We start from the raw sequence: 24,180 nt of genomic DNA, 5'->3' as shown, positions 1-24,180 counted from the left end.
CCTTAGGGATGCCAGGATGGCTCAGCTATTAAGCTCTACTTTCAGTTCAGGGAGTGATCCCAGAGTTCAGAGATCGAGTCCCATATTGAGCTCTCTGAGGGGGGCCTGCTTCTCCCTCTGCATATGTCTCTGCCTCTCTCTCTCTCCTTGTGTGTCTCTCATGAATAAATAAATAAAATCTTTAAAAAGGCAATAATAGAGAACTTTAACACCTCATTCACAGCAATGGACAGATTATCTAAGCAGAAAGTCTACAAGGTAGCAAGGGCTTTGAATGCCACAGTGGACTAGATGGACTTAATAGATATATTCACAGGATTCCATCCTATAGCAGCAGAATATACATTCTTTTCAAGTTTCACTTGGAACATTCTCCAGAAGAAATTACATACTGGGTCACAAATCAGGGCTCAACCACTACAAAAAGATTGAGATCATACTATGCATATTTTCAGAGCACAATGCTATGAAACTAAAAGTCAACCACAAGGAAAAATTTAGAAACACCACAAATACATGGAAGTTAAAGAGCATCCTATTAAAGAATGAAGGAGTTCACCAGAAAATTAAAGAAGATTCTTTTTTTAAATAAATGGAAGCTGAGGTGGCCCCGATGGCTTAGTGGTTTAGCGCCGCCTTCAGCCCAGGGCATGATCTTGGAGGCCGGGGATCGAGCCCCATGTAGGGCTCCCTGCATGGAGTCTGCTTCCCCCTCTGCCTGTGTCTCTGCCTCTCTCTCTCTCTCTCTCTCTCTGTTTCTAATAAATAAATAAAATATTTAAAATAAATAAATAAATATAAAAATACATGGAAACAAATGAAAATGAAAACATGATAGTCCAATACCTTTGGGATGCAACAAAAGCAGTCCTAGGAGTTAAGTATATAATAGTAATACAGGTCTTCCTCTAAAAGCAAGAAAAGTCTCAAATATACAACCTCACCTTATCTAAAGGAGCTGGAAAAACAACAGCAAATAAAGCCTAAATCCAGCACGAGAAGGGAAATAAGAAAGATTACAGCAGAAATCAGTAACATAGAAATTTAAAAAAAAAAACTAGTAGAACAGATCAACAAAACGAGGAGCTGGTTCTTTGAAAAAACTGACAAAATTGATAAGCCCTGAGGCAGACTTATCCAAAAGAAAAAGAAAGGACTCAAATAAATAAAATCATGAATGAAAGAGGAGAGATCACAACCAACACCTCAAAAATACAAACAATTATAAGAGAATATTAGGAACAATTATATGCCAACAAATTAGGCAACCTGGATGAAATGGATAAATTCCTAGAAACATATAAACTACCAAAACTGAATCAAAAAGAAAGAGAAGATCTGAAGACTCCTAAGCAGCAAAGAAATTGAATCAGTAATCAAAAATCTTTCAAAAAACAAGAGTCCAGGACTGGGTGGATTCCCAGGGGAATTCTACCAACCATTTAAAGAAGAATTAATACCTATTTTTCTGTTCCAAAACTGTTCCCAAAAATAGAAATGGAAGGAAAACTTCCAAATTTATTCTATGAGGCCAGCATTACCTTGATTCCAAAATCAAAGACTCCACCATGAAAAGGAGAAGTAGAGACCAATACCCTTGATGAACATGGATGCAAAAATTCTCAACAAGATACTAGCTAATTGAAACCAACAGTACATTAAAAGCATTATTCACCATGACCAGGTGGGATTTACTCCTGAGCTGCAGGGGTCATTCAATATCTGCAAATCAATCAAAGTGATACATCACATTAATACAAGAAGGATATGAACCATATGATCCTCTCAATAGATGCTGAAAAAGCATTTGACAAAATACAGCATCCTTTCTTGATTAAAACTCTCAAGAAATCAGGGATAGAGGAAACTTACTTCAACGTCACAAAGACCATATGTGAAAGACCCATAGCTAATATCATCCTTTTTGGGAGAAAATGGAGAGCTTTTCTCCTAAAATTAGAACAAGACAGGAATGTCCACTCTCACCACTGTTGTTCAACATAACACTAGAAGTCCTAGCCTCAACAATCCACAACAAAAAGAAATAAAAGCTATCCAAATTGACAAGGAAGAAGTCAAACTTTCTCATTCATCGCAGACAACATGATACTCTACATAGAAAACCTAAAGACTCTACCAAAAAATTGCTAGACCTGATACAGGAATTCAGCAAAGTCACAGGATATAAAGTTAACGCAGAGAAATCTGCTGCATTTCAATACACCTGTAATGAAGCAGCAGAAAACGAAATGAAGGAATTGATCTCATTACAATTGCACCAAAAACCGTAAGATACCTAGAAATAAACCTAACCAAAGAGGGAAAAGATCTGTACTCGGAAAACTATAGAACACTCATGAAAGTAATTAAGGAAGACACCAAGAAATGGAAAAACATTCCATGCTCATGGATTGTAAGAACAAATATTGTTAAAATGTGTATGCTACTCAAAGCAATCTAAACATTCACCAAACCTTATCAAAATAGCACGAGCATTTCACAGAACTAGAACAAACAATTCTAAAACTTGTATGGAACTAGAGAAGACCCCAAATAGCCAAAATAATGTTGAAAAAGGAAAGTAAAGCTGGAGGTATCACAATTCCAGCCTTCAAGCTGTATTACAAAGCCGTAGTCATCAAGACAGTATGGTACTAGCACGGAAACAGATACATAGATCAATGGAACAGAATGAGAACCCAGAAATGGACCCACAAGTATATAGTTAACTAATCTTTGACAAAGCAGGAAAGAATGCCCAATGGAAAACAAAATAGTCTCTTCAACAAATGGTGTTGGAAAAAATTGGACAGCTGTGCATAGAAGAATGAAACTGGACTACTTTCTTACCCCATACACAAAAATAAATTCAAAATGGATGAAAGACCTATGTGTGAGACAGGAATCCATCAAAATCCTAAAGGAGAACACAGGCTGCAACCTCTCTGACCTCACCACAGCAACTTCTTACTAGACAGGTCTCCAATGTTAAGGGATAAAAAAGCAAAAAGAAACTACTGGGACTTCATCAGGATAAAAATTTTTGCACAGAAAGGTAAAGAATCAATAAAACTAAAAGGCAACCTACAGAATGGGAGAAGAAAATTTTCAAATAATATATCAGATAAGGTCTAGTATCTAAAATCTATAAAGAACCTACCAAATTCAACACCCAAAAAAACAAAAAATCAGAAATGGGCAAAAGATATAAACAGACATTGACTAACACACACATGAAAAAATGTTCAACATCACTTATCATCAGGGAAATACAAATCAAAACCACAATAAGATACCACTTCACACCGGTGAGAATGGCTAAAATGAACAACTCAGAAAATAATGACATTCATAAGGATGCAGAGAAAGGGGTACCCTTGTACAGTGTTGATGGGAATGCCAACTAGTGCACACACTGTGGAAAACAGTATGGAAGTGCCTCAAAAAGTTAAAAATAGAACTACCCTATCACTCAGCAATTACTCTATGAGGTATTTATCCAAGGATACAAATATGTGATTTGAAGGGGCACATGCACCCCAACATTTATAACAGCAATGTCCACAACTGCCAAAACATGTAAAGAACCCAAATGTCTATTGACAGATTAAAGAATAAAGAAGATGTAGAATATATACACAATGGAATATTACTCAGCCATAAAAAGAATGAAATCTTGCCATTTGCAATGATATGGGTGGAAGTAGAGGGTGTTACACGAAGTGAAATAAGTCAGATACAGACAAATACAATCTGATTTCACTCATACGTGGAATTTAAGAGACTAAACAGATGAACATAGGGGAAGGGGAAGAAAAATAAATTAAGATCAAAACAGAGAAGAAGGCAAACCATAAGACACTCCACGATAGAGAACAAACTGAAGGTTGCTGGAGGTAAAGTGGGTGAGGGGATGGGATAACTGGGTGACAGGCATTAAGGGGGACACTTGGATGTAATGAGAACTGGGTATTATATGCAACTGATGAATTATTAAATTCTACCCCTGAAACTAATAGTACACTGCATGTTAACCAAATTGAATTTAAACTAAAATTTTAAAAACTGTTTTTTATCTGCATTTGTGTGTACACACACCTAGTAGTGAGTGTCTCACATGCCCACACACATGCTCATAACCTCCATGCACATGTAAATTATTTTTCATGTAAACTGTTCTGACTTTAATATGTGGAAATATTAAGTAATATTTAATACTGGATAATGGGAAATATTACTGGCTTTCTGAAACCCCCCATGATATCAGAGATCCTTTCTAAACATATCTACTTCATTCCTAGTAATAGAAAAATAAAATAAGGTCAATTCTATCCTAGGTCAATAGTTTCACAAATCATATACCTTTCTCCTCCCTTTTTAAAGGTTTGATTTTCAAAAACAATCCAAAAAAAGCACAATATCTATTTTGCTTTCTTCTTTATTTGCACTTCTTCCTAACCATTAGTTTACCTAAAATACAGAAGTATTCTCAATAGGAAAAGCTTCATAATCAAGTTATGAACAGTTCAAAGTAGGCTACCCATTACAAAGAAGAATTTTGCATAAAAAATCCAAGTGTGAAACATTACTTTAGTACCATATGGCTAAAATATAGCCTTTAAAGTAAGACAAATAAGGGGAAATGAGGCCAGTGAAGTAGGCAGGGACAGATTATAAATCACTTTACACAACACTAAAGAGTCTATATTATCCTGAAGACACAAATGAAAAACTTTAGGCAAGAGGATGGATGACGTGATCAAATCGAACAAAAAAAAGTCTGCTGATAACCCTGAATGGTTACTCCTCCTCCAAACAGCAACCATATTTACACTAGACTCTAAGTCTCCAGGCTGACAAATCACCTTAAGACATTACCCATGCAAATCATCTAAGTGAAGTTACAGCTGTGAGCCGAGACCATAATGGATGTAAAAGAGCTGCAAAATTCAGTTCTCAAGCATTTTCTAAGTTGTGAGCTCTTGGCTGTCATTTACTTTTTTGCTTGAACTTTTTTTTTATCTGATACAACTCATGAAGGTGAAGTACCTTCCAATAAAATACTAGCTTTATACACGAATAATTCCCATTATATATTTAAAGACATACACTTAGGGATCCCTGGGTGGCACAGCGGTTTGGCACCTGCCTTTGGCCCAGGGCATGATCCTGGAGACCCAGGATCAAATCCCACGTCAGGCTCCCGGTGCATGGAGCCTGCTGCTCCCTCTGCCTGTGTCTCTGCCTCTCTCTCTCTTTCTCTCTCTGTGTGACTATCATAAATAAATAAAAATTTTAAAAAAAAATAAAATAAAGACATGCACTTATTTAGAGATAATAAAAATAACATGTATATAACTGAATTTCCCCAGAAAAAGGTTTGATTTAGCAATACGTTTCTACATTACTTTTTTACTTATCAAGAAATTAGTAAGATGACGAGTATAAGAGCCAAAATGGGCCACTTTGACATGTGTAGTACTTTGCGCTAAAGACAATGGGAGACTCTGTGGGCTTTAGAGAAACTTTTGCCCCTCCCTCAACTACACAGAAAAATCCAAAGCAGGGGGCAGGGGGTCTTTCCCAAAATAAGAGTTTACTAGGGATAAGTTTTATCAAAGTAACTCATTTCTATGGCAAGACAAATATTTGCTTACCAAACATTCACTCTTTTTTATCTTCTGTGAAATGTATTCTTTCCCTTTGAAGTTCCAGAGCTCTATCCCCTTCTCCTTAGTTCAGAATGACTAGACCTTAGTTCATATTGCCTGTCTTTGGAAATTCCATGTCTATATGGATTCCCCGTACCTACAAAAGTAAATTTGATTTTCTCCTGCTAATCTATCTCATGTCAATTTGATTCTTAGTTCAGCTAGAAGGACATAGAAGGGGACAGGACATTCTTGCCCCTCAACCACACTTATTTATATATGGTTGTTCATGTGAAATATGAAATGGCACCAATTAAATATCAGCTAATTGAAGCTGATCTACACTCATTTAACGTGTCCCCACACACATGCATTGCTAGTTGCTAAACATAACTAAACCAAAGCTTAGTATTTGGTCTCTGGTTAACAATTTCTGGAAATCATATAAAGCACAAAATAAAACTTGACTTTATTCTTTCCCAAATGGTCCAAATTTAATTAGCCACTAAAATAAAAGAGAACATACAGCTTACCATGTTACTTCACATTGTAAGGAATGGGAATTACTCACCTAGCAAAAGTAACTCTTATTTTTACATAATAATTTACACAAGTCCAGCTTTTAAAATGTAATACTAATATGTCATGTTCATTCACAGAAAACTTTTGCAATAATGATAGCACATTTACTTTTATAATATTTAAACACTGCTTAAAATCAACTGAAAAATTTCCTACTTCTAAGAGATGGCTAAGTGAACATATGCCTATTTCATACAATATAATATTCAGATAATTCTGTAATATACAAATATAACCATATGTAAGAACACTCTTGAAAAGTATCTGATCAATTCTTTTGGTTATTCAACTAACATTTCCATTGACGTTGCATTTAATTGCTCATAAGCTAATGTCAAATAGACCAGTATCTATGTAGAATAGTCTCCTAGGTAAATAATCATCCTTTCTTTTTACTGGAAATTACAACTGTTTTCCTGATCAATGATATTTGTCCAAAGAGCAGTTTTGGGAGGTCAATGACACATTCTAAACTAAAGAAATTTACTGGAAAACATTATTTGTGTTGCCATTAACTTAATACATATTTTGCTCCTATGGCTTCGATTTAAAAAAAATCTGTTAAGAGCTTACCATGTCAGATTATTTATACTCAAAAAAATTAAACTGGGAATTTAAATTGTAGTTAAGGTAATACCATTCAAGGAAATCTTTGATCTTGTATTCTTTACATCAGAAAAAAAATTAAGTAAAAGATAGCATTTTTAAAATCTCCATATGCAGTAAGTATGCTCTTTCCTTTCCATTTTTATTCAAGAGACCCATTCAGCTCAAAATTTCATTTAACAGACAGTATCTCAATAGCACTTTTCTTTATTCTTAGCAATTATGAATGTGAAACACTAAGCAGGAAACCAATGCTATTTTTTGCATTTAAAACTTTTTATAAGAAATAACATACTTTGTGCTTCCTTATATATATAATGTCTATCATTCTGCCTACAGAATGAGAATCTTGAATTCTGCAAGAAAGGGAAGAGAAGATTAATTACATTGAGAAATTTGTGTGCTTTCTTCTTTCTCATAATGAGAGCTAAGTACAATTACATTTCTCCCTCTAGCTCAGCTACCTTAAAGCTTAATATCAGATTTATAATTAATTCTTACTATTTTGATGTTTTGTTTCTTCTGTTCCAATTATAATCACCCAATTTCATGTCTGTTTTTAAAATTGCCTCAAAAAAAAATAAAATAAAATTGCCTCAAGTCTTTTGTTGAGGTTTATACAATATTTTTCTCTATTTGGCAAATTAATAAATTAAGGTCAGACAATCATTCAAAGTCATCCAATAAGAAGGTGACACAGCCAAGATATGTTTTTACCTAAAGAGACTCCAGAGAATTGCATACATATATATATGTCCCTATGAGAAATATAGCCTAAGAAGAACAATTTTTTCACTAAACTACGAATGGTTCCTCTAAATTATGGCAATAAAAAATAAATTCTATTTAAATAGCACTTTATTTTGTAAACACAAAATACTTTCATGTAAAATATCTTGATCTTTGTGGTTATTTAGCACAGGACCCTATTTGAATTTAGAATTATAAAATAGGAATATTTAGTAAATACAAACAAAAAATCTTGGGGAGAAAAATTAAAGCATTCAGGAGATATTTGGCTTTATATTGTTAATATAAAAGATAATTATAAAGCAGGGGATTGAAAGGAGTTTTTCACCTTGCAGTGGACATACTAGTGGGAACAAAGTCCTCTGAAATTCAAATGAGATATTCAGAACATCCTATAATCAATTTGTTAGCAAATCAGGAACCTAAAAAGAAATACCAAAAAGTTATATAGAGAGATATAACAAGGGTCTATAATAAACACAACTCAATGAGCTAATAGGAGATTTTAAAAAGAGTATTAAATAGCAAATGTGCCTGGATTATTAGTGATACTCAGAAATATTCTGTATAACATTTGCATGGCTTTGGTGAAAATTAATGTAACTCTTGAGTACAAGATACATCAGCTACATAAGCAATGAATCTAGAGAAAGGAGACTGCTAAGATGAGTCTCTCGACATTCTGAATCAAAATACATTGGCAAAGACTATGGGCAAGAAAGAGGATAAATCATAATACAATGAAATCATGTAGAGAATTTGCTGATAAGAAATTTTGAGAACAGTAATGATATGTGATCCCAAATATAAGGATTCTAATAGTTGAGATGCAAAACCGTCTAAGCAATTTAAAGAGTTAGGTAACAGAACAGGAATTAATAAGAAAGGAAAACCAGGTTGAAAAAATGAGGAGGAATTTTAAAAGAAAAAAATATACATAGTGTTTTAAAAGGATGTATGAATTCTGCACAGATTCGACTGCTTGATGGTAAGAAAATGCTTTTATTATAATGAGAATGTACTATAAAAGCTCTGACGTTGACTGCAGTTTAAAATAGACAACCATCTGGGTTGGATGGTATAGGAAGGGCTATGTTTGGAGAAGTGAAAATAAAAAGAATTCTTGGATCTATTTTAGTGATATGATTCTTTATTAAAATCTTCTGCTACAATTACATTCTTATCAAGTTCTCTTTGCATTTTCCCTAGTTTTTACTTTTTATGTTAACTGCCACCTTTTTTGGACACAGAGGTGAATGAAGATTCTGTCCCTATGCACTGTACCATTTATCCCTATACAACATCTCTTACTATTCTGCTACGGTTTTATTTCACTTTGTTTTTAATCAAAAATTCCACTTGCTTCATTCCCTAAGTGCTCTTTTTTTTTTAAGATTTTGTTTATTTATTCATGAGAGACACACAGAGAGAGAGACAGAGACACAGGCAGAGGGAGAAGCAGGCTCCCGATGGGGAGCCCGATGTGGCGCTCAATCCCAGGACCCCGGGACCACAACCCGAGCCAAAGGCAGATGCTCAACCACTGAGCCACCCGGTGCCCTACTAGGTTCTCTTTTCTAATGACCTATCTTTCACGATTACCCATATGCTGATATTACCCATTCTACCGGGTCCCACCCGTCTCCTGAGCTCCCGGCTCCTACAGACAAATCAGCTATTCAGCACCTCACTGAGGTTTCTAAAAAGCAATTCAACTATCATGGACTCCTTATTTCTCTTTCTCTTAGTGTTTCCTTCCAGGTTTCCTCATCCTCCTATATGGCACCATCATTCAGTCCGCTTCCCAAAATGCAAATCGCAAAATCATCCTTTGATTTTTTTTTCTCCCACAGCTGACATCTAGTTTGTCATCATAACTGTATCATTTTTTTTTAATTTACTGCAGTAAGAACACTTAACATGAGATCCAACACTGTGCACAAATGGATAGGCACACGGTAGGTGATAGGAAGGTATAGTCATGGAAATGATTAATGTAAAAGGCCTAATATGAACCAAGGATTATATCACTCCAATTTAAGATTTTTACCATTTAGACCAAGGAACAACCACCTCTTAGAGCTTACCAAAGAAAGCTAGTCACTCTGGTGTGACAACAGCTGTCATTAAGATGGAAATTAGGGACTCCTGGATGGCTCAGTGGTTGAGTCTCTGCCTTTGGTTCAGGTTGTGATCCCAGGGACCTGGGATCGAGTCCCACATGGGGCTCCCATGTGGAGCCTGCTTCTTCCTCTGTCCATCTCTCTGTCTCTATGGGTCTCTCATGAATAAATAAATAAAATCTTGGGGAAAAAAAGATGTGATCCTGGGCCCTTGCAAGGCTCATGGAGTTGTTCATGACAAAGGGCAGGTATGGGAGGAGCTAAACAGAAGTAGTGTGAGACTCACCACCAAATTGCAATGTTGGTGCAATATCATATGTATTTTTGTTAATATATGGCTGCTTCATGACCAAAGCAGTATTAAAAACCAGAAAAATAAGATAGGCACTGAAAATTTTTATGAGATAAGCATACATTTCAAATATTAAAAGAATTTAAATGAATTAAATACAATTTGTTTAAAAGCTTCAATGTTAGCTTTAGGAATTTTTTTCTTTTAGAAAAACAGTTTACTTTTTAAATATTTCATGAAGAATGCTGGGTTTGAGTCTACTGGGAGAGTTGCTTCTTTACAAAACGTTCTTAAGTGTTATCTTTGACACAGATCCATACAAAATAATGTCAATGTTATGCAATTCTAAAACAAAATCTGAACATTTCACCATCTTTTAAAAAACGGAAAAATCACAATTGATTTACTTAGATAGGCCCTATATATATAATAACAAAGGCATTTTAATTAATGCTTTTTAAAATTTGCCTTTTAAGATTTTATTTATTCATCTTCTTTATAAAACGTTCTTAAGTGTTATCTTTGACACAGATCCATACAAAATGATTTCAATGTTATGTAATTCTAAAACAAAATCTGAACATTTCACCGTCTTTTAAAAAACGGAAAAATCACAATTGATTTGCTTAGATAGGCCCTACATATATAATAACAAAGGCATCTTAATTAATACTTTTTAAAATCTGCCTCTTTTATTTTTTTTTTTAAGATTGTATTTATTCATGACAGACATAGAGGGAGAAACAGAGGCAGAGGGAGAAGCAGGCTCCACGCAGGGAGCCCGGCAGGGGACTCAATCCCAGGTCTCCAGGATCCCACCCTGGGCTGAAGGCGGTGCTAAACTGCTGAGCTACCGGGGCTGCCCAAATTTGCCTCTTTTAAAATGTTCTGTGATTTTGCTCTCTGGGGTTTCAGATATCTGCAGTGGGGGCAGGTTGATCCTTCTTCTGTCATAGTATTAGGTCAATAGCAGCTTCACACTGTGACAGAGCCTACGCCATTCCCCTCACTTCATCTCATCATACAGCATTTTATCATCTCACATCATCACATGAAGAAGGGGGAGTACAATGCAATAAGATATTTTGAGACAGACCACAGCCACATAACTTTTATTATAGTATATTGTTATAATTATTCTTTTCATTATTAGTTGTTAATCGTTACTGTGCCTAATTTATAAATTAACATGATCATAAGTGTGTATATATCCAGTATTTTCCACAGATTGGGGCATCTCATGGGGATCTTGGAATGTACCCTCTATGGATTAGGGGGAACTACTGTACAAAATTTCAAGCTTTGACAAGGTTTATAAGGAAAACATTAATTGGAATGAAAGGAAATATTGAGACTGTAAACTTTCACACCACCTGGTAAATGTCAATTTATACAATAAAATATTTTCAGAGGAAAAAAAAAAGTCACATGGCAGAAATAAATAACCTTAAATATCCATGCACTCCCTATGAATCCTATTGCCGTACACAGTTACTTAAAAAACTTAATTAGCAATGGCATTCTGTGCTAAAAGCATCTAACAGTTTGATTTCATGCTTGTAGTTCAGACATTAGTATTCAAATCAGCCCACGACTTGCACTTTGGTATTTACTGAATGCATACCAATTAAAATGTTCCAAATAATCATTTTCATTTCCTACAGAGTATCTACCTAAAACCTAATATTCCCATGGAATTTAAGATATCTGAGATGTTGGTATTTTCACATTTTCTAGGGAGAAATTTTGTTTTTAAAGTAATAATAAATCTAGTTTTTCTATTGTTGCAAAGAAAGTTCTCACATTCCTGGGCATTGTCTGTGAGTCTATGCAAAAAGAGGTTACTGAATTATGCCAAAAACTATTAATCAGAAGTCAATATACACTTGCAATTTAGTAATTCATGAAAAGTGGCCGTACTTCACCCTATGCCCTAAAGCACAAATGCATTTTCCTTATTTCAAAATAATGGATGATGAACACTTTTTAGCAGAGGCTCAGGATTTAGATCAGATGGGAGAAGCAAAAGTGAGATTGAACAAAACAAAACAAAACAAAACAAAAGTCAAAGAAAGAAGTAGAAAAAAAAACACAAAAATCCTGAAAGATTATGGGAAGGAAAAGCTGATAGCACATGTATTGCAATGCTCTCTAGTATTTAATCAATTTGTTTCTGAGCTCAATATAAAAGATGATAGTTCCAGTAATTTTACTAAATTGTTCTGTTCTCACAAATTCTAACATTAAAGGAAGAAAAATAAAGAAAAATTAAGACATAAATTCAGAAGTTATATGGAGACAAAACTAACAGCCAAAATTCGATTTATCTGGAAGTTCTTATTTATGAGGCATGTGTATGCAATTTATAAAAATTATTTCAAAGGTATTCTTTTCAGTTAAATTTGTAGAAGTTTTACCACTTTGTTATATTTCTTTGGTATAAACAAAAATCCTAGAATGTCTTCATAGATTACACTGACAGTGTATAACCTCACACCAAAGTTAACTGTGAAAAGAAGGTATTTAAAGAAACATTCTCAAAATATATGGTTTGAACATACTTAACTTACAATATATTTAAGTACCTCCAGTTGATAAGATATTGTCTGGGAATTTTGACCCTTGAATGTTACTATGATCAACTACAAACATTTGTGAAACATCTTTTATTTCCAAGCAAGAGATGCAGGCATAAAATGGTAAGAAGGAAAATTGACTTTTTCTTATATATCATGAAAATCTACCAAGAAATTCTGATAATTAAAGAAACATTGTACATTTATAATTTTTCCCAACACTGAGAAGCATAAAACTTGGGCAGCTCCCATAATTCAGAAAGCCTTCAAGAAAACTTCAAGGCAGAGCTTCAATTAAAAGTTGAGCCTTGGAGCGCCTGTCTCGGCTCAGGTCATGATCCCAGGGTCCTGGGAGGGAGCCCCATATTGGGCTTTCTGCTCAGCAGGAAGTCTGCCTCTCCCTCTCCATCTGCCTCTTCCCCAGCTCATACTTTCTCTCTCTCTCTCTCTATCTTAAATAACTAAAATCTTTAAAAAAGTAAATAATTTTTTTTTTAAAGTTGGGATTCAAAGAGTAAATAGGAGATAAAGGTGGAGAATTTGGATTTTTAAAATAACTTAATATGCAGGCAGCCAGGAAGGCCCAGCAGTTTAGCGCCACCTTCGGCCCAGGGCATGATCCTGGAGACTGGGGATCAAGTCCCACGTAGGGCTCCCTGCATGGAGCCTGCTTCTCCCTCTACCTGTGTCTCTGCCTCTCTCTCTCTGTGTCTCTCATGAATAAATAAATAAAATCTTAAAAAAAAAAAAAAAACTTAATATGAGAATCATTTTACTAAGGGAAGAAATTAATTACACAAATCATATTGAATGTGCTCATTACATTTGACATTTTGTGTTAAATTTTGTTATCTCTTCTTACATCTCTTAATTTTTGTGACTGTTATGTTTGTTTTCAAAAAGTATACATATTCATTCTGAATATTTAAACCACAGCAGAAAATATGTGGAAGACAGTTGAAAACACGATACATAACTCTATACCCACATATAATCACTTGAATATATTCCTATCTCTATGGATATACATACAGAAAGGGAGATGGATGAACTAGTAAATGTAAGTACTTTAAACAGATTATAATCATGTATATGTCATAATTTTATCTAAATGTATTGTATATATATTTGCTAAAATTAAAAAAGAGAAACAAAGATTAGAAACCTGCTGAATTCAAAGCAACAAATTATTTACACAAAAGATATAATGGCTAAAGTATTCTATCTTTAATCAAAAACATCTAAAAAGTAAAAGTTTGTCTTCCTAATAATGTCTTTCTAAACTATAATTCTACTTCAAACAGTAATTTAAAACTTCACAATAGAAATGAGAAAATTAACATAATTCTAGTTTTTTAGTTTATTATTTTTGTTAATGACTTCTAGAGCATCATACAAATAATATTAGGGTGGTTAAGCATGTGGGCTCTGGCACCAATTTGCCTACACCCAGACCTAAGTTCTGCTTACTAGTTGCAGACCCAAGATAATCTAAGGATTATCTTTTTGTTTGACCTTTCTGTGCCTGTTTTCTTATCTGTAACATGAGACTTGCTGTGGCATGACCACTTTGGCTTTTTCTCACCTTTTCACCTCACCTTATAATAGAGAACCTCCCTTAGCTAGGAACCTATGCCACAGAAATTAAAAATGATGTCTCTGCCTCTGCCTGGATAAGCTTTCAACTGTACTTCTAAGACAACTCAGTGTGAAATGGGGGTTCCCAAAAAAAGATCCAAAGTGTTGCTAATGCATATACCACTGATTCTCAAAAGCGATTATTTTTTTCCTTTTCCCTTTATCCTTTTATTTCTTATATCTGTAAGTACATACTTAATAAAATGTAGGTAGCGTACTTTTCTAAGTTCTTGTATGTCTGAAAATAACTATACATTACCCTCATAACTCAATGATGGTTTAAATTCTAACCGCCTAACATCTGACTGCCCACTTATGCAAAATTTATTTGGGACAAAGAATTTTCTATATGTTCTAGTGTAATACAAATCTGGGGACTGTTAGTTGCCAGATCTTCAGACAAACACACTTTCTGTCATTCATTTGTAATAAAGCAAAATAAATGTGACCAAACAAAACTAATAACCAAATACATGATGGTTATAACACCATTAGATCACAGTCTAATACATTCCCCAAATTTTAGTTCTTATTTTTTCACTATTGACTTCCTGTCACACGGTTACTTGGCTTAATCAGTAAGCAGAGTTTAAGAACTTCAGCATCAAGCATTAAAATAAGTGTTAATCAAAGATGGACAAGAAAAATCCCAAATACTTTTGAATTAAGCATGTTAATAATTTCAACTAGGTCACATTTTTAAGCAATAAATGGATTTATTATCTCCTGAAATGAGATCAAAGAGGTAAACTGAATTTCCTATATTGGTCTAAAACATGAAATATCCATTAACATAATGCATATCTTGATGTTATAGTTCTGAGATAATATGAAAATATCTAAACATATATATTCACATAAAAAATTAAAGCTTGAAACAAAGTACGTGCAAAATAAGTCTACTAGTATAAAATTAGAAACACTAAATGCACTACAAATTAGAGTACTTATTACTGGTTAGAATATGTTGATAATTAAGCTAAAGTCATGCGCTTAATTCCCGATGTACCAGTTTCCTCTGCTTTGTTACAGAGACACAGGCTGAATCACAATTCCCAGCTGTCTTGGAAGTGTGCATTATTGATCAACAGGGGTACACAACGGACGTGGGGAAAGATTGATTAGTCCAATTCCATTCCAATGACAGGAAAAACAATTCTGAGCACATTCCCTACAGAGAGTGGGTCAGCAGCTTAATTCTATTTCAGTTTGGCATGTGTCTCTCATAGACAGATGCTTAATGATAGTTCTTTGTAATGTTAATAATGAGGAGAAGATACATTTTAAAACTATATAGCGACTTTCCAAAACAGGTAATTTTAATATGGTGAGATTCATGAACAATACAGCCAGTTCATCGAATATTAGCTCCTGAGTTTTGGGGGGTTTAAACTGCATGTATTAAAAATTCTGATTTGGAAAAGCACTGACAGTCTTGCTCTATGACACAATGTAACCACTATTAATTAAGACTAATTTCACTATAACATAAAATAATTATATATGTGTGTATTTATACATATAAAATGTTAAAGGTACCAGAGAGAGGCAATTACCAATACTTTTAACTTAGTAAAGCTAACTAGAGGAAACAAATATTTGAAATATGTAGAAAGTACTGAAAACATGAATACATTACAATGGAAGAAAGCACTTTCTCATATTTCCTATTAAATATATTTTTAGGCATCTCAGTTCAGTATTCTAGTATTATTAATGTTACTGTGCTTAGATATTTTAGAGCAAATTAGTTTTTGTGCAGTCATGTAATTTAATTGTCCTATATAAAGAGGATATTTGAAGTGGAAAAAAATGAAATTCTTGGAGTGTTCATATCAAATGCCATATCCTCTGATAGATATGTATAAACATATCTAATTTAGTCTTCATTTTAAAAGAAGTACAACAAAAACCTTATAGGGTGTTTAATATCATCCTCATTTAATAATGTGGCAAATAAAGCTAGGTAAATTCAGTAAGTTCCCCACAGGCTCCAAACTAGCACAGCCCTGAGTTTTAAACAAATGATATGCATATGGACTTTAATGACTTATCAGTGGCAGAGACTGATTAATCTTCCCACAGTATCCAGTATTTCTCTTTTCCATGATAGTACAATATTCACCTGGGTATATTGTTTCCCAGCTAGACCAGATTTCCATAGACTCCCTTTCAGCTATATATGGATACGTGACCAAATTCTGGCCTACGTGATACCTGTAATTTCTGGGTTGTGCCTTATCTTCTTCCTTCCTACAGGCTGGAGTTAGAATATAATGGCAAGACTAGAGTAGCCATCTTGAACCACATTATGGAAAACATGCTTTGGGAATGGCAGAAAATAAGTTATATGGAAATTTATTCTCCATCAATATTAAGCTGATATAACCTTCTTGGACGGACTACTTAAATATTTCTATTTTTTTAAATTGCTGAACTTTTTGCACATTTTTATTTTATAATGTAAGTGGTATAACTCTTTGTTAAAACAGCCTGTGCGGGGATGCCTGTGTGGCTCAGCAGTTTGGTGCTTGCCTTCGGCCCAGGGCATGATCCTGGAGTCCCGGGATCAAATCCCTGCATGGACCCTGCTTTTCCCTCTGCCTGTGTCTCTGCCTGCCTCTCTCTCTCTGTCTCTCATGAATAAATAAATAAAATCTTAAAAAAAAAAAAACAGCCTGTGTGTTATAACATTGTTTATATTTTTCTTGTTGTTATATACACTTCTGATGGTGAATTCAAAAAAGACTTATTCGGGATGCCTGGGTGGCTCAGCGATTTAGCCCCTGCCTTCAGCCCAGGGCATGATCCTAGAGTCCCTGGATTGGGTCCTGTGTTGGGCTCCCTGAATGGAGCCTGTTTCTCCCTCTGCCTGTGTCTCTCCGTCTCTCTCTCTCTCTCTCTCTCTGTCTCTCATGAATAAATAAATAAAATCTTTAAAAAAAAAAAAAGACTTATTCTACCTTCCTACGATGGTCATGATTTATGAAGACATTTTGCTTGAAATGCTAGAGAAGAATACATGAAAAAATAAAACCAATTTCTCCATTCTAGATATTGTAATTTTTAAATATATTAATGTAAACATAATAAAAATGTATTGATGTACGTGTGATTAAAAACAATAACACTGTACACTTATACTGCATGTGATTAAAGCCAGTAACACACAAGAACAAAAGCAACTCTAAATGCAGATAAAATAAAATGTGAAACAAATAATTTAGATGATAAATAAACTGCATAATGGTAATTTTCATATACATCATGAAAACCCATTATCTGGCACTGCTTACATTGCTTGGCATAAGAAAGTGGCAAAATTTGTCCAGTTGCTTCTTTTGAAAACAAACACTACTCAAGGAATAGACAAATAGGTAGAAAGTAAGACCAAACAGAAAGCCCACCGTCCATAATCCACTGTGATGAGGATGCCTCCAAAACAAAAGAGCTGAAGTGCTATTATATAAAAATAATTTGTCTTTATTTCAGCATTAATATTTCTTTTTTTAAAGATTTATTTATTTGAGAGAGAAAGAGCATGAACAGGTGGAGGGGCAGAGGGAGAAGCAGACTCTCCACTGAGTGGGGAACCCAACAAGAGGCCCAATACCAGGACCCCAGCATCCTGAACTGAGTCAAGGGAGATGCTTAACTGACTGAGCCATCCAGGCGCCCCTGCACATTAATATGTCAATTACCTCCTTACTAAATTTACTTTAATAGACTCTAATAATATTTTTTAAATCATTCATTTCACTTTTTTGTAATTTCCCAGCATTTGAAATATTAGCATGTACATAGGTATACAAAAAACTTTAATTTGGGGTATTTTTCCTTAAGTAAAATGAAAAATTCCTAAATTATTCATATAATGTCATTATTTTTAAATTAAGAATTTTTAGTGACTTAAGAAGGGAAGCCATTACTTTTAATATTTTGTATTTATGCAGCTAGATATTTACTAGGTGAACAATAAAAACCATCTGTGAACAGTAAAAAAGATTTCAATGATAAGATGGCTTTGTGTCAGTTTTAGAGGGATATTTTATATCTAAAGACATGAAATATTTAAAATATATTTTTAAGACAAGGTATGCAATAAAATCTATTCTAAAACCTATTAATGGAGATATTATCTACAAATTACTGACACACAGTAGTTGCTATATCTACATTATCTCAGCCTGTGTTTACATACACCCATTTGTAGCTCTATTCATATCTAATTCAGTTGTACTAGTATATGATGGCATTTTTCTTATTTTGCACTTCCTAATTAACTTTTTTCCTTCTCAATAGGTCAAATCCAGGACAGAGCACAATTACACATAATATCTAAGACTCCTGCAAAACAGAAATATTATTCTACCTCATTTCTTTATTTTCACATTTTTGTTCTCCTTTTAAGGATTTACATGAATCCGTATATGCAGCGTGACATTTCCCATCAGGTTACTTTATAATCATCAGAGTGAGACTTTCCAGAAAAGAAATAACTGTTTTCTATAATAAAGCAAAGTCTCAGGTCTTACGCGGCTCTGTCAGGAGATCTGTCCTTGCTTTCTGCCTGACTGCACACAAAAACGTCATGGACAGAAGGCACGGGCAAAGACAGTGACAAGCAATGACAGTTTTCTCAACAGCTTCTGCTTTGAATATTGTAGAAAGATAAGGGCACCTCCGTGTCAGCAGTTTGAAAGAAAATTTCTTGTTTGACAACTATGGCATTGCAGGATAAATTCTTGTGATTTGGTTGTTTATAGCATTTGGGAAAATGTCAAAGTTGCCGTAAATATCAATACCAAATGATAGCTGTACCTTCTTGCTTTTTCTGTAAGACTAAAGGGAAGATTTTATTTTTATTTCAATAGGTGATCCTTTATACTTACAGTGAATATTTCTCTATTTATTTTAGCCAACTCAATTAAAATGATGTATAGGATTTTAAAACTATGATTAAATGAAACAATCAAAATAAAATATGTACAGTCTTACCAGGTGAAGATAAGGCATAGTAACGTAGATATTAAAATCAAAACTTGATTAAACATTGCGGACTGTGTGCGCTGAATGGCTCTGTGCAGATCATTCTAAAATAAAACCAAGAAAGCGTATTTTAATTTTGAAAAAACTGAATAACCATGAGTTTCATTACATTTATTACTGTGCATTATATGTCAACTATCTTGTGCACACTCAACACATATACTTTAAATGGATATAGTGGCATATTTCCAATTTTTGCCTAAGTCTAAATATACTCTGCCTTAGCACTCATTTGAAAAAGATAATACTATGAGGTACCACCATGGGCCCAAATTTCAGTTTACTTGCCTTACCAACATTTATAGAGATGTTGCACTGACTCCTAAAAGGCCCTCCATGGTAAACAATGTCTCTGGGACGCCCAGGTGATTCAGCGGTTTAGCGCCACCTTCAGCCCAGGGCCTGATCTTGGAGACCCGCGATCAAGTCCCATGTGGGGCTCCCTGCATGGAGCCTGCTTCTCTCTCTGCCTGTGTCTCTGCCTCTCTCTCTGTCTCAAATAAATAAATAAATAAATAAATAAATAAATAAATAAATAAATAAATAAAATCTTTAAAAAAACAAACAATGTCTCTAATGAAAATTCTAATTTTAAATGATCAGAAAATAATATATCCAATGAAGCAGAAAGTAATAGCTAGGTCAAGCTACAATCACATCTCATTCTCTCAATCAGAAAAAATGATGTGAAATATGCTGTGAAATCTATCATGAAAAGAAAAAGCTACACAGCCAATGAACGAAAAATTTTAAGTTTAATTTCATTAATTTAAAGGTGAATTCAAGATACACTTTTTATCTTCCCAATTGGAAGATATTAAAAGATAGTAATACCCACTGCTGTTTAAGATGCAAAAATGAGCACTCACATATGATTGATACTACCCATGTAATTTATTACAAAATTTCTTTTTTTTTTAAAGATTTTTTATTTATTTATTCATGAGAGACACAGAGAGAAAGGCAGAGACATAGGCATAGGGAGAAGCCGACTCCATGCAGGAAGCCCAATGTGGGACTCGATCCTGGAATTCTGGGATCATGCCCTGAGCCAAAGGCAGATGCTCAACCGCTGAGCCACCCAGGTGTCCCTGTTACAAAATTTCTTGAAGTTAATTTGGTAACACAGATCACAGCTACATCCCTTTTTATTTCAAGAATTCACTAATTTAATGAGTATTTACTCAATAATATAATTTTTAAAAACTCACCACATGAAAATCACCAGAGATAAAATTAATATTTATGTATATTACATAATTATATTTATTTTATTACAAAATTATATTTATGTAAAATAATGAATATACATTACCGCTAAAATATGTAATACAAAATGGTTAAATAAATTGATCAAAACTATATAATATAGATGCAGCTATTAAACATAATTTGAAGACATAAAAATTGAGCACTACAAAAACAAAATTCAAATTATAAAGCTAAACATACAATATAATTTCATATATGATATTTTTGCATTCTATTTCACAGAAAGTATTAAAAGGATATAAATTGTTACTAATATTTTAGTCTGTGGTAGATTCATAGGTTTTCATAATACTTCATAGTTTAAAGTATAAACTCATCTCAAAAATTTTACAATAAACTTCTGTCTTAAAATCAGTGTTGCATGAAATGAATCACTTCACCATATAAAATCTCAACGAGCCACTATTTTATCTTCCTCTACCACATATTTAACCAGAACTGTTATGAAAACAAAAGAACTAAGTTGATTAGAAGTTTATCTTTCATCTCTCACTTTTTTCTGACAGAGGTGTTAAATAAGCAGAAAAATAAATAAAAATTTCTCCAACCAGTGAAAGGAGAAGCAAAATAATAGGAATACAATATAAAATGAAGCCTAAATTAATGTTGCAAAGCACTTCTTTTACTCTCAGTGATTAGCCAATGATTCCTCCCTTGGTTGGGTTACTTGTCTCCACCAACTAGTAACATACTAGTAACACCTTTTATGCTAAAGTTTTATTTTTTTTCCTGGTGTATTTTTTTCTTAAATATAGCAATGTAGGCAATCTACATTTAGTGAAGTAGTAGTTGTTGTTGTTATTGTTGTTGTCTTTGGATAGTTAAGACAACCCAATGTTTCTTCAAACCCCTCCACAGGTCGCACTCCCCTAGCACTTAGACATGTATTTTCATGAAAATCCAGTGGCTACTTAATATAAATGTTTAAAAACATTCATTCAGTTGTGAATACTCAAATTCTATCCAAATATTCTTTAGGCTAAAATTTTTGCGTTCCATTTCTGTTCAAAACATTTAAAAGAAGAACAAGATTGCCTCCGAACAAACTAAATTTCAATATTAGTAATATTAACAATATTGAGTCCTTACTATGTCTATGCCAGATACAATATTTTTATATATACACACACGCACATATATATGCTTATACATATATGTCATTTCACTTAATTCTTACAGCGCATCTGTAATGTAACTACTTTTGTTCTCTTTTGAAGATGAAAAAATTAGCTAAGAAGTTAAATCATTTGCATATGAAATCAGAGTGCTTAGCATATAGTAGACTCATATTAACATTTATAGAATTTGTAACAAGAGAGAAAATGCCTCACAGCTAAGTTATAAGTATTGAAGGCTATAGTAAATATATTTTGGTCTTACATATAAATCACTCCTTCCAAACGGGGTCAGCCTTGGACCACAGTACCTCTCCAAGTTCTGCATTTTCTTATCTTCTCTCCATCCCGCATAGTCCCACTAATAACCCAACCCAACCAAATCTAAAAAGATGACTTTCCAGCTTCAATACAGCACCTCACAAAATCGCACATCTTTTAATGGAATGTGAGACAACCTATAGTTAAGAACAGTTTGACATCACCTTCTGAATCTTGAAAACAAGATGTCTCATTATCAACAGACTGCCCAGAAAGGGAAGGTTATTTGTCTTCAGAAGATTGGTTAATTCATTGTCCAAAAAACAGGTAGCTTTGGTTTGGTGATATTTAGAAAATCTAAACTATTTTTGTGTACCAGTTTATAGTCACAAAAGTAGTGAGTTGGCAATATGGGCCAAGTTAAGATAGCCCAAAAAATTTTCATTCTGAATTAGGACACAAGCTAACTTAAGGTCTAAGTCTATTAGCTTCAATATTAATATAACACATCTCTTTAATTGACAGTATTTTACCAAAACTCTTTCATTTTTACAAACTTTTAGAAACTATTTACTAGGATACTAAATTAAGAGAAATTCATTAATTTAAAATAAATTTACTGATTTTAAAAATAAACCATTTAGAAATTTAATTATACCTAAATAAATCACAATAGGAGGAGTTTATATTTCATGAGAGAAAGAAGAATGAGGAAGTAAAAGACTAAGACCTCAAATCATCTTCTCTATTTGATCTGAGCACTGAAAATATGTAAGAAATCATGGAAAATTGAAAACATTCTTGTATTTGGACTTCACTTTCATACTTACAATCATATTTTCCAAGGCATGTTTGGCAAGCCAACAGTTTAGAAAGACAGGAACAAAGAGATTTCTTAAGGAAGGCCAGAAGATCTGAAAAACAAACCAAAACTAAACTTTTATCTCAAAGCAAAAATCATATCCAGCAGATTAAAATGTAAAAGAAAAAAATTAATAAAAGACAATATAATCTTTTAATACATGTGACAAATACCTTAAACTCATTAATGAAAGGCAAGGAGAAGATCCAATCTTTGGGAAATTATTGTAGAAGCAGAAAGAAAATAATGAGCTCCCGCTGAATGTCAGCTATAACTATGGTAATTCTATCATTAAATCTTTCAGTGTGACAGTTTATAATAGACATCACCTCTTTCTTCCTTATAGCTTGAGGAGGAAAGTGGAATAAGGAGAGAAGACTTTCCCTTTTCATAACGTTACCACTTACTCTTTTCAGACAAACATTTTAAGTGACATTGGGAACGATAGTCAATAGGATTATATTTAGTTAGCCTGTCATTTAATCTAGTTCCAGTTGTTCCTCCAGATAAATCACTCAAATTAAAACAATTGTCAGAAGTAAGCAACCACTTGGGATAATATTTGCTTATTTTCCTAATTTTCCAAATAAAATTCTAATGAAGTGTTAGAAAGCATATTCCCAACAGACATTATCATAACTCTATGAAATAAAGATTAAAACCTAATTTTGCAATGGGAAAGTGTTTATTACATATTTATTGGGCTGCAACTGAGCAGGATCATCATAGAATTGGTATACCACAGTACTTTGATAAAAAAGCAAATTGGTAGTTGTCTGGCTACTGGCAACTTTCTTATTAATGAGAAAATTGGACTTAAGTAAATACTGTGTTTAAGCTAGAAATAAATATATGCTTAGTATGAAAAACTTTTATAAATAGTTGGTTTCTATTTCTTTTTCATTTGAGAATAGGTGACCCCAATGTTACATGAGTTTCAGGTGTACGACTTCATGTTGACAGGTTTATACATTATGCTATGTTCATTATAAGGGTAGCTACCATCTGTCCTATAATAGCACTACTACAATATTATTGATTGTATTCCTTATGCTATGCCTTTTATTTCCATGACTTATTCATTCCGTAAATGGAAGCCTGTATCCCACTCTCTTAACATCAGATTTGCCCAAACCCCTACTCTCCTCGCCTCTGGCAACCATCAGGCCTCTGTATTTATAGGTGTGATTCTGCTTTTTGTTACTTTCTATTTTTTTGAATTCCACAATATACACAAGAAATGGAGTAATTAATTTCTAGTCTGTCTAGATAATAACACTTATTCAAATGGCACATTTAAAGCATATATGTCTACAGAATATTTTATTTTGCCATTGCACTAAATCTCATTAGTTTTCATTTAATCTCATAAACCAGTAATCCAACTGGTTTTACTATCTATT

General features: G+C 33.6%; 1 protein-coding gene across 7 annotated transcripts in view; it reads right to left on the bottom strand.

Annotated features, from left to right (window-relative positions):
• The window catches only part of KCNT2 (potassium sodium-activated channel subfamily T member 2), a 372,756-nt gene that overhangs the window by 213,248 nt on the left and 135,328 nt on the right, over window positions 1-24,180 (bottom strand). For all 7 annotated transcript variants that reach the window (XM_038586089.1, XM_038586091.1, XM_038586090.1 and 4 more), the window contains exons 7-8: window positions 22,746-22,829; window positions 19,217-19,311 (exon numbers count right to left, since the gene is read on the bottom strand). In XM_038586089.1, the coding sequence (XP_038442017.1) occupies window positions 19,217-19,311; window positions 22,746-22,829 (179 nt within the window). The remainder of the gene's footprint in view (window positions 1-19,216; window positions 19,312-22,745; window positions 22,830-24,180) is intronic.

The sequence above is a fragment of the Canis lupus genome, chromosome 38, assembly GCF_011100685.1.
Source record: "Canis lupus familiaris isolate Mischka breed German Shepherd chromosome 38, alternate assembly UU_Cfam_GSD_1.0, whole genome shotgun sequence".
Taxonomy (NCBI): Eukaryota; Metazoa; Chordata; class Mammalia; order Carnivora; family Canidae; genus Canis; species Canis lupus.
The sequence above is the reverse complement of the archived record's forward strand: the minus strand, read 5'-3'. Positions and strand labels throughout refer to the sequence as shown.